The sequence below is a fragment of the Propithecus coquereli genome, unplaced genomic scaffold (genome assembly GCF_000956105.1).
Source record: "Propithecus coquereli isolate 6110/MARCELLA unplaced genomic scaffold, Pcoq_1.0 Scaffold535, whole genome shotgun sequence".
NCBI classification, from domain to species: Eukaryota; Metazoa; Chordata; class Mammalia; order Primates; family Indriidae; genus Propithecus; species Propithecus coquereli.
Window position 1 is genome coordinate 679,382 of NW_012151230.1, and position 10,074 is coordinate 689,455.

Below are 10,074 nucleotides of genomic sequence, written 5' to 3' on the forward strand. Positions count from 1 at the left end.
TATCATTGTAACGACAATAACTATAACAGCGGTGATACAGCGCAACTCGACGTGACCAGAAACATCTTAACCAGACTTTTAAATAGTCAAACTGATCCAAATAAAAGGAATCTCTGAAGCTGGAATTTCTCAGGGCTATAAAAATCTCCAACTGCAGCTTTGTTTAAAGAAATGGTTCTTAAGAGATCGTAAGGAAACGTTCCTCAAAAGAGAGATTTTGCTCTTAGGAAAATTTGAGCGATGTTTCCAACATACCATGGCTGAAAAAAGTACGCCCTGGGCTTTGCGAGAAGCCCACCTCCCTCGGTAGATCGCCCTTTGTCCTTCTAGCCATCAGACGTCCGGCGCATTCTTCCCGTCTGGGGATCCCAGTGCCCGTAGCTATCCCGGAGGGAGGGCAGCTCCCACCGTGGGGGCCTGGGCAGCCGCGTGCTGCTGGGGGGCTTGGAGCTTGGGTGCAGCCAACCCAGCTGGGCGCCGCGCCTGACGCAGGGGGCTGGGAGCAGCCGCGTCCTCCCCGAGGTACAGTAGCTCTCGAGCGCCTCACTCGCCATCTGACATCAGAGGACTCTTGTGCACTTGGGAGGCCTGGTCCTCCGGCCCTCAGGGGCCTTGAGGGCTTGGCGGCGTCTTGGTTAAGAAGCGGATCAGGCAAACCCGAGGCGAGGGGTCCTGGGATGTGGCCGGAGAGTGTCAATTGTCAACAGAGATGCAGGAGACCTTGGCCCCCAGCTCCTGCTTCCCGGTGGGGGCTCAGTTAGGGCACCTCAGGCGGACGGTGGTCCTGAGAGCTGTGCCCGCCACCCAGGCCGCTAGTGGCTGTGCCACCCGTCGCTAGGAGAGTGCTCAACGCCGCCCCGGCAGAGGCCAACGGATGGACACAGTGCCAGACCCACCCGCTCCACCAGAAACTCAGACGGGCGATCCGATACATTTCTTTTTAAAAGTTTTACTCAGATTGAGTTCCTATCCAGCCATAGAGTTATAGCTAATTGGTGTCTAAGAGGTAAAGTGTAGCTAAATTAGTTGTAAACGTTCAGCTCTCAGGACAGGAGAGAGCCCCCAGGACACGGTTTATCGCTCACCACGCCCGTTCCGTGTCTGCGCCTTCGTGGGCTTGTTGGGAGCAGGGTCTGGCTGCACAGAGGTCCACGGAACTGTGAGAGAATAAACGTCTGTTTTGTATAAATCGCCTAGTCTGTGGGTTCTGCTGTAGTGGCCACAGATGCCCGGGACAGTCCGGAGTCCAGAGGTCCGGGAACCGAGAGCTCCGATGTCACAGTGCGGACGGCGGGCGCCAAGCTCCAGCCGAGAGAGGGATCCGCCTTTCTCCGCCTTTTGCTCTGTTGGGCCGTGAGTGAGGTTGGAGCTTCTCACCTGAGTCCACGAATGCAAACGCTCATCTCTTCCAGAAACACCCTCACAGACACGCCCAGCGAGCGGGTCCCTGACCCCACTTGAGTTGACTTAAAGTCAGCATCGCGCAGAGGTGCAGATGCGCTGACCTCTCCTCCCCCTCCCTCCGAGGGCTGTTGCTGTCCTGGGCTTTGTCGCCAAGTAGCCCCTCGCGGCACACACAGGTGACTCTGACCTGCCAGGTTCCCGCAGCCCTGGCGTCTCCCAGCTCGCCACACAGGGCCCCGCGATGCCTGGGAATGTTTCGGAGAACGCTGGGTGTGGCCCCGGCTCTCCGTTCCCGCAACGACGACTTAGCTTCCATCACTCGCGTCTGGGATCAGAAGGTTCACAGTCAGCCATGCTCTGAGCTTGTCTGTATTTTACAACTGTCTTGACCGTAATCAAAAAGACAAAAGATGTCTGTTCTGCACCATATCCGGTAATAGCCCTGACCGCAGTTCAGTTTTCTAGTCCCTACGTGGGACTTGGTGGAAGAACTAAGACTGACCTCAGGAAACATACTTCGCATGAAGAATTTCTTCCAGACCACGGCTCCCAAGGCAGAGACAGAAAAATGGGGAAATTACGCAGGAATGCCGTCCTGGTCACTGCGCCTCTAAAGCGGCCTTCACTTCAGGAGGTGGCGTCCTCCAGCACCGCCATCTTGCAAAGTCCTTTGCATTTCCGCGTGATCTCAGATTCAGCTGGGCAGCTTCTACCGCAAAGCCTGGGTGTTTGGCGATCGTGGGAATCTCTACCTCCGTTTGGGAAGATGTCGGGCGTCACCACCCGCCACCCTCTCGCGCACCCCGCCTCCTCGCTGCTCCTGAGGAGGTCGAGCGCGACCGCGCGTCTCACTCAGACGGGATCGTACCGCAGGGCTGCCGTTTCGCTCACTGGGGTGAGGTCGTGTTTGGCGACTTGAGATGACGCCAGGACTTTCCATTATCGGAGGCCGCCCAGGGACGGCACGACGCTCATCTGGGTTTCGGGACATTAGGACACAGAAGCAGAGGGCTCCTTGCACCTCATTCGTGCTCGACTTGGCAGGGACATGCGTGTAAACCACGGGAGCCACAGCTGTGCTCTCAGAGAGCCCGCTGGAGGAGGGAGGTTGGGTCACATGTCAAAGATCAGAGGGTGAGTCAGTTTCCTGGGGCCCCATCACCGAGGTGCACCCCCCACAGGCACAGGAGACGGTCCCCCCTGCCTCTTCCAGCTTCCAGGGGCTCCTGATGTCCTTGGCTTTATGGCCACATGGCCCCAGTCTCTGGCTGTCCCCATGTCTCAAATCTCCCTGTGCCGCTCTCTGAGGACACCTGTCATTGTTCTAGGACCCGCCCTAAGCCCGGGATGATCCCATCTCAGATCCTTCCTTAACTTAATGACCTCTGCAGAGATCTGTTTCCAACAAGGTCGCGTCACAGGTCCTTTGTGGGGGGAGGGGAGCACCATCCAACCCGCCACGGAGGGAAACTCTTCAACCCCAGCGCTCTTACCCGTCGCAGCGGACGTCTGCTGACCACTGGTCACCTCCAGTCACCGCCCCGTGGGGACCAGCCTTGCCCATCCTGGGCCTGTGGTCTTGGGGCCGATTCTGGGATGACACGATCCAAACATAAGCCAATCAGAGCACCCCATCTCCTCTGGCCACAGTGATTGGCCCAGGGAAGGGCACTTTGTCCAATCAGAGCCCACGAGATACAGGGATCCGTTTCCTGCACGTCCTGGTGAGAAAAAGACGCTTTTCTTGCTCACACTTGAACTAAGGTTTGCATCTGCGGAAAGCCATCTCCCCGCCACGAGGACGGTCTGAGGTTAAACTCAAGCCAGAAGATGTGCAGCTGAGAGAGAGACAGGGACCCCCGCCCATCCCGCAGATACCCTTCGAGCTCTGGCCACGCTGGCCCCAGGTCCGACGCAGCCCGGACGTTCCCTAGAGATGAGCCCCTTTTACTTCAGCCAGTCTCGGCCGGCTCGTCCACCACCCGCACCATTCCACAGCCATGTTCCCACCCACCAGAGAACGGAGAGTGTATCTGGAAGGTTCTATCACCCTGCTAGCTCCTGGGAGCCTTGTGCCCTCCCCGCGAATGGCCGGGCGCCCAGGGAGCTCTGCGTCCGTTTCCCAGACAGCGGGCGATGGGCTCGCAGAGCGCGGCCCTGTTCGGTGAGGGCAGCGAGCGGATGAAGCGATGAGTAAATCAAGGGCAGCCGCTGTCGCGGGCCGAGTGGTCACCGGAAGCGGAGTCTAAATCAAACGAGAGGTCGCTGGGAACGGTGCCTGGTAGGTGAGAACGGGGGTTCTCTGTCCCGGCCCTGAGCAGTCTGCGGGGCCCCAAGCGGGGGAAGCACCGGTGTCAGCTGCTGCCCCTCAGCCACGTCAGGTGTGAACCTGTCCTCGCAGGCAGGAGCTCTTCAGAGCAGGCGCGTGTAGCCGGGCCAGGCCCAGGGCACCATCATGGAGGGAGAGTCCACCAGCTCCCTCCAGCCCGCACACGGGAGAGACGGCGGTTTGCTTTTGCTGTGGTGACCACGTGTGAGGGCACGTGAGGGCGCGTGAGGACACGGTGAGGACACGGTGAGGTCGCAGTGAGGACATGGTGAGGGTGCGGTGAGGACACGGTGAGGACATGTGAGGACGCGGTGAGGACGCGGTGAGGACATGGTGAGGTCATGGTGAGGACGTGTCAGGTTGTGTGATGTCGTGTGAGGACGTGGTGAGGGCGTGTGAGGTCGTGTGACATCGCGTGAGGACCCAGTGAGGACACGATGAGGACACGGTGAGGACATGGTGAGGACACGGTGAGGTAGCAGTGAGGGCGCGGTGAGGACATGGTGAGGTCGCAGTGAGGACATGGTGAGGACACGGTGAGGTTGTGGTGAGGGCATGGTGAGGTCGCGGTGAGGACGCGGTGAGGGCGTCTGAGGGCGCGGCGAGGGTGGCTGCGCGTGTCGGCGCCGGGTGACGCGTACAAGTGTTCCAAGGTCTGTGCTGGCGGGCGCTGGCCCCGCGTCTGCTCCTTCACTCGTTACAGGAGTCTTTATTAAGCACCGCCTGTGTGCCGGGCATAGCTCTGGTCCTTGGTCTGTGCGGTCCTGTGGGGCTTCGGTCCTGGCTGGGGAGACGACCCAGAGGGGGCAGGTACAGGACGTGGCTTCGGCAGGAGGGCTGGCTGAGAGGACACGTGGCTGCCCGGGGGCCTGAGGCTGCACCTGCCGCCTCGCTGGGTGCCCCGCCTTTCCCCTCCCTCTCCCGGCTCCAACGCCTGCACCTTCTGGAAACGTCTCCTCTCCAAATTGCAGCTGCTCCTGCAGTCACTCGTGAGACGTATTTCCTTCCTCGAGACTTCTCTGTTTTACACGTTTTGCAAGTTCATGAAAATTGTGCTTTCCAGCTTTTGTCCTCTACAGAAAAATGGAGTGAAGTCTTCTTGTCAGAAAGCGTTTCTCTGAGTGACGAGAGCCCCGGGCAGAGAGTGCACGGCCCGCGTCAATGCGATGGTGACGCACAGCAATTGTCCCTTGGACGGTGTCGCTGCCGGCTCGGACCCCGGCTGTGCGCCAGGCGGGCAGGGCTGCCGTGCGGGAGGCTGGCTCCGCAGCTGTGCCACGCGGCTCCCGAAGCTGGCGGCTTGGGTCGAATCCCAGCACCTTCAGCCGCCGCCTAGCGGGGGAGGCTCCTCGCTTCCAAACGGGGGGTTTGGCTCCTCCTGGGGCCGTGGTGGGGATCAGGTGGGCTGCGGTGGGGATCGGGTGGGCTGCTGTGTGCAGGGCCTGTGCCCAGTGCCACGTGGCTGCCACCATTGTCAGTTTCTTTCTAAAGCGGCTCTGACCCTGTGCTCACCCTCAGCCCCCAGGAGCTCCAGGACCCCTTGGACCCCAGCTCTTCCTCCCCGCGTGGCGTGGGCGCGGCTGGTGCTGTGGGTTCAGCGTCCCCCCAACAAGCACGTGTCGGGTCTTCACCTCCAGGACCTCAGGGTGTTGCAGATGTGCTCAGGGAAGATGGGGGAGCCCCCAATCCGAGGTGACCAGTGTCCTTATGAGCCGGACAGAGGGGCCCGTGTGACACTCGAGTCCTGCCACGGAGCCTGCCCTGCCTGGGAAATCCCTGCTTTGTAAAAAATCTGCTAAGGTTTTCTGTGTTGCAAAGACATGATCACTTTCTGTAAATATTCTGTGGGCATATGAAAAAAAAATATATTTTCCCTGAAAGAATGAGGGCACGTATTACGGGATTCCGTTGTTGTCTCACTCTCTGGGTCTTTCCGATTCTGTTCAGCATGCCGTGGAGCACGCCATCTTGTCATCAGATTCTCCTCACGTTTCTAGCGGTTTCCCTTCTTAGCTGCCAGGTAACTCTGCGGTAAGGGTTTATAACCCTTTCGTCTCCTTCAGAGTTAACCCTCTTTATCACGGTTAGTGTTTGTGACGTGAAATTCCTCCCGTGATGTTTGTGCTGCCGTCCGGTTCTGTGGTGGCGCTAGCAGTGCCTGGTATCTCGTTCCCATTTTATTATACTTCCAACTTTCTTAGTCACTTTATTTTAATGATGTTTATTATAAACAACGAATGCAGGGGTGTGTGTGTGTGTGTGTGTGTGTTGAACTTAACTGAATGGCCTCTGCCATTTTAGGAGAGATTTAGTTTATTTACATTTATTATAGTGGCCGACTTACTCGATTGGATTCCTGCTATATCACTGTGTCAAGTTATGTTTTTGTTTCCTCTTTCATCCATTTCTTTGTTTTTGTCAGTCTGACCAAGTTGCCACCGTTCCCTCTGCTCCGTCACATGAGCAGCTGCCTGTCTCAGTCTCACAAGCAAACTCGCGTTCTTCCCGCGCGTGAACCCGGCACTCTGGCATTTCCCGCCAAGACTCTCGCTGCCGTGCGCGCCCCACGTCCCCCGCGCGGAGCACCCTGCTCTCCTTTCCCGCCAAGATGAAGGCTCCTCCCTCTGCGTCACACCCCTCGACCCTTCGGCCAGCCGACTGTACTTGTCACTTTTTGTTCCCACACCCGGCCTCCCTGCAGACGTCTCTTCCACCCCAACGACCCTCAGTGATATTTGCGTCCCACCTTGCTGGGCGTCCGTCCACCCGCGTGTAACGCCAGGTGACAGGACTCGGCTGGGAGCAGGGTCCTCCCGGCTGGCGCGTCCTGTCCAGAGACCAAGACCTGCCCCCAGGCCCCGGGGCACAGCTGGGGCTGGGGGAGGGGAGGGGCGGAGCGCTCCGGTCCGCGTGGACCGCACGGCCTTTCCCCTCTCTTCCGAGCCTTCCGAACTTGCGGGGAGAAGGGCTGGGTGTCCCGCCCCCGGGACTTGAACGCCTCGCAAGCTGGAGCTTCCGCAGGTCGCAGCGAGGACTCGGGGGGCTCAGGCTCAGCGTGGCAGGTGGGGGGCGGGGCGCGCGTGGCTCCTGAGGGGACCACGCTGTTTCCTCGCACCCCGTGAGGCGGTTTCCATCCACAGCTGGTGGCACCCAGGCCTGTCCCCTCGGCGTCCTGCGGGGCCTCCCCGCCCCCACCCCAGCCAACTCTGTCCCGCAGGTGCAGACAGATGACCTACTCCCAGGACCTGCCCCAGGTCTCCGTGGTCTTCATCTTTGTCAACGAGGCCCTGTCTGTCATCCTGCGCTCGGTGCACAGCGTGGTCAACCACACGCCCTCCCAGCTGCTCAAGGAGGTCATCCTGGTGGACGACAACAGCGACAACGGTGAGCGTGGGCCGTGGGCGTGGGCAGGGCTAGGCGGGCGTCGGCTGCAGAGCAGCTACAGCAAGGACCGCACAGGCCAGAGGAGCAGGGGGTTCATCCTCCCCAAGCTCTACGGGCTGGGTCCGTGGCGCGGTGTGGCAAGGCCACGCTCCGTCCGGCCACGTGGGTCTTCTGTGCTTACGGGCTTTGCTCCCGCGGGGCTCCCGGCGCTTCAGCCCCGGTCTCGCTGGCCCTGGCCCGGCCTGCTGCACGCTGAGGCCCGAGTCTCTCCCCGCAGTGGAGCTCAAGTTCAACCTGGACCAGTACGTGCACAGGAGGTACCCGGGCCTCGTGAAGATCGTGCGCAACAGCAGGCGGGAGGGCCTGATCCGGGCGCGGCTGCAGGGCTGGAAGGCGGCCACCGCCCCTGTCGTCGGCTTCTTCGACGCCCACGTCGAGTTCAACACGGGCTGGTAAGAGCCGGGGCAGGCTGGACGTGGGTGTCGGTCGGCCCCTCCCTGAGCTGGGCTAGCGCCTGGGCTGCGGCTCTCAAAGCCGTGGTTTCCTTAGCAGCGTGTGCTGGGGGGCAGGGCGTGGGCACGGCCCGGGCAGGCGCTGCTGTGGAGGGAGCCTCTAGCGCAGCCACCCCCGCCCACAGGTGGTTCTCACTGAGACTCTGCTTCCTTCTGCTTTGCCTTCCCCTCGCTGCTGTTTCTCTCCTCCCTGCCAGCCCGTGAGGCGACTCCTCTTCTCCTGTGACATCTATCACCTTCCAACACTTGGTGTCATTACCTATATATCACCATCTGACCCCACCGGGGTCGATCCAGACCGTTGTGTAGGTTGCGCACTTCACAGCCGTACTTGGTGGCCTTTCAGTCAGTCCCTCTGATGCGGTGTCAGCAACCTGAGGCACAGAGGGTGTTTGGGAGAGCCATGAGTCTGCAATTTTAAACTGGTACCACTTTCATTTTCGCGAGTGAAAACGTGGTTATCCATCTGCAAATAGCACTCGCCTCCCAGAACTGCCTCCCCAGAAGACCCTGCCTTGTCAGCAGCCGTGGCATTTGCAGGGAGCTTTTCATCTCCAAAGCACTTTGTTAACAGTAATTAATTAATCCTCCTCACAAAGCTGAAAGGCCCATAAACACCAGGGCTCTTGCTCAGAAGCAGGGGATGGAGGGATGAGGGCAGCCGCGTGGCTTGCGGGCAGGGTCAGGGCCTCGCCCCTCCCCAAGCGGGACCCTGAATCTGCTCTGGGCCCCGCCCATCCCTCACTGTCGCCTTTGGGCATGGGTGGGGCGGCCGAGTTCCAGCTGGGATGGCAGGTGCTCCGCGGGTGTCTCATCCTTGCAGGATGCGCGAAGTCCCCAGGAGCGAGGGCCGCGCTCCTTTCCCCTGGGTTTCCTACATGGAAGTCCCTGCAGAAACTGCTGTCCCTCTGGTCACCCTCCTCTCTGCTTCATCGCCGACCAACCCGCCAGGTCTGTCTGCTCCAGCTGCCTGGCCGGAACTCCGAGGCACACGCCAGGGTCGTGGTGTGGCTGCTCCCTCTTGCTGGGTTCCCTCCACACCCTCCCGTCACACCGGGACAGCCACACAGATGCCTTATTAAAACTGCAGCTCCTGACCACTGCCTCACTGCCTTTCTTCCCCGTGATGCCTTCCGCCTTCTGACATATCCTGTTATTTATCTAGAATCATTGTCTGTCCTCTCACCCCACCCAGTCAGGACCATTGCGCACTGTTGGGTAGGTTCCGCACTGCGCAACAGCGCCTGGTAGCTTTTCCATCCAACCTGTTGTAGGCTCCCTGGGGCATGGATTGCTTTCCTTTTTTAGTAGAAGAATCTTTTCCAATTTGTTAGAGCAGAGCGTGGCACATAATAGATCCTCATTTAATACTTACAAATGAATGTCCCTTCCACAGGTGCAGGAAAGGAGGGGCGGGAGGCGGCGTTGGGCTGAAAGAGAGGCTGAGCTGGGAGCTCAGGACAGACGTGGCGGAATCTGTGGGCCTTGCACTTCCCTCCCTTGGGAGAGCTGGTCTCTCCCAGGGAATGGGGGAGGCCCTGGGACCCCGCCTGTCCTCACGGCCCACATGTCTTACGCAGGGCTGAGCCCGCCCTCACCCGGATCCAGGAGGACCGCCGGCGGATCGTGCTGCCGGCCATTGACAACATCAAGTACAACACGTTCGAGGTGCAGCAGTACGCCAACGCGGCCCACGGCTACACGTGGGGCCTCTGGTGCATGTACATCATCCCCCCACAGGACTGGCTGGACCACGGCGACGAGTCGGCGCCCATCAGGTGAGCAGAGGGCGGGGGGTGGCGGATTGGGGCAGTGGCCGCCACATGGGCTTGGGGACAGGAGGTGGCTGCTCCTGCAGGGAGCTGGCCTGACGGGACAGAGGGAAACGTTGGCAGAGCAGAGGCCCGGTGCTGCCCAGGCGCGCAGATCTCAGAGAGGGGATCGTGGGCCGGTGGGCGGGCTGGCCGCATCGGTGACCAGAGGGGGGCGGCAGGGACGGCAACAGCACAGCCGCCGCGAACTGTGAGACGACGAACGTGGCACTAAGGACAGAGACTGACGGTCCTCCAATCTGACCCCCGCGAGGTCTCCTGCCAAACATTTATTTTCATTTTGACTTCATTCCTTAAACATACAAAGGAGGGATTTTAACATTTTGGAAACACACAGTGCTGGCACCTCTAGAAACCCGGGAGGCCTGGCAACACCAGCCCCACAGCTGCAGCCGGGAAGCACCGCGTCCCGCAGGTGTCGTCCGAGCAGTCGTTGTCCCTGCTTGCCACACTTCCTGCCACTCTGCTGTGTCCCTGGCATTGCCTGTCACTTGCAGGGTCAGTTCTCTCGTACCTGGCTCACTTTATCGACTCCCACCACCCATGACAACTGTCACATGCAAATTCAGAGTCACAGGCGAGATCCTGTCAGACATGACTTCCCTCACACGCA

General features: G+C 60.0%; 1 protein-coding gene across 1 annotated transcript in view; it reads left to right on the forward strand.

Annotated features, from left to right (window-relative positions):
- Window positions 1-10,074, forward strand: part of GALNT9 (polypeptide N-acetylgalactosaminyltransferase 9) — a 71,841-nt gene that overhangs the window by 27,341 nt on the left and 34,426 nt on the right. Inside the window, exons 5-7 of the mRNA XM_012657247.1 lie at window positions 6,951-7,117; window positions 7,395-7,569; window positions 9,210-9,407. Coding sequence (XP_012512701.1) covers window positions 6,951-7,117; window positions 7,395-7,569; window positions 9,210-9,407 — 540 coding nt within the window. The remainder of the gene's footprint in view (window positions 1-6,950; window positions 7,118-7,394; window positions 7,570-9,209; window positions 9,408-10,074) is intronic.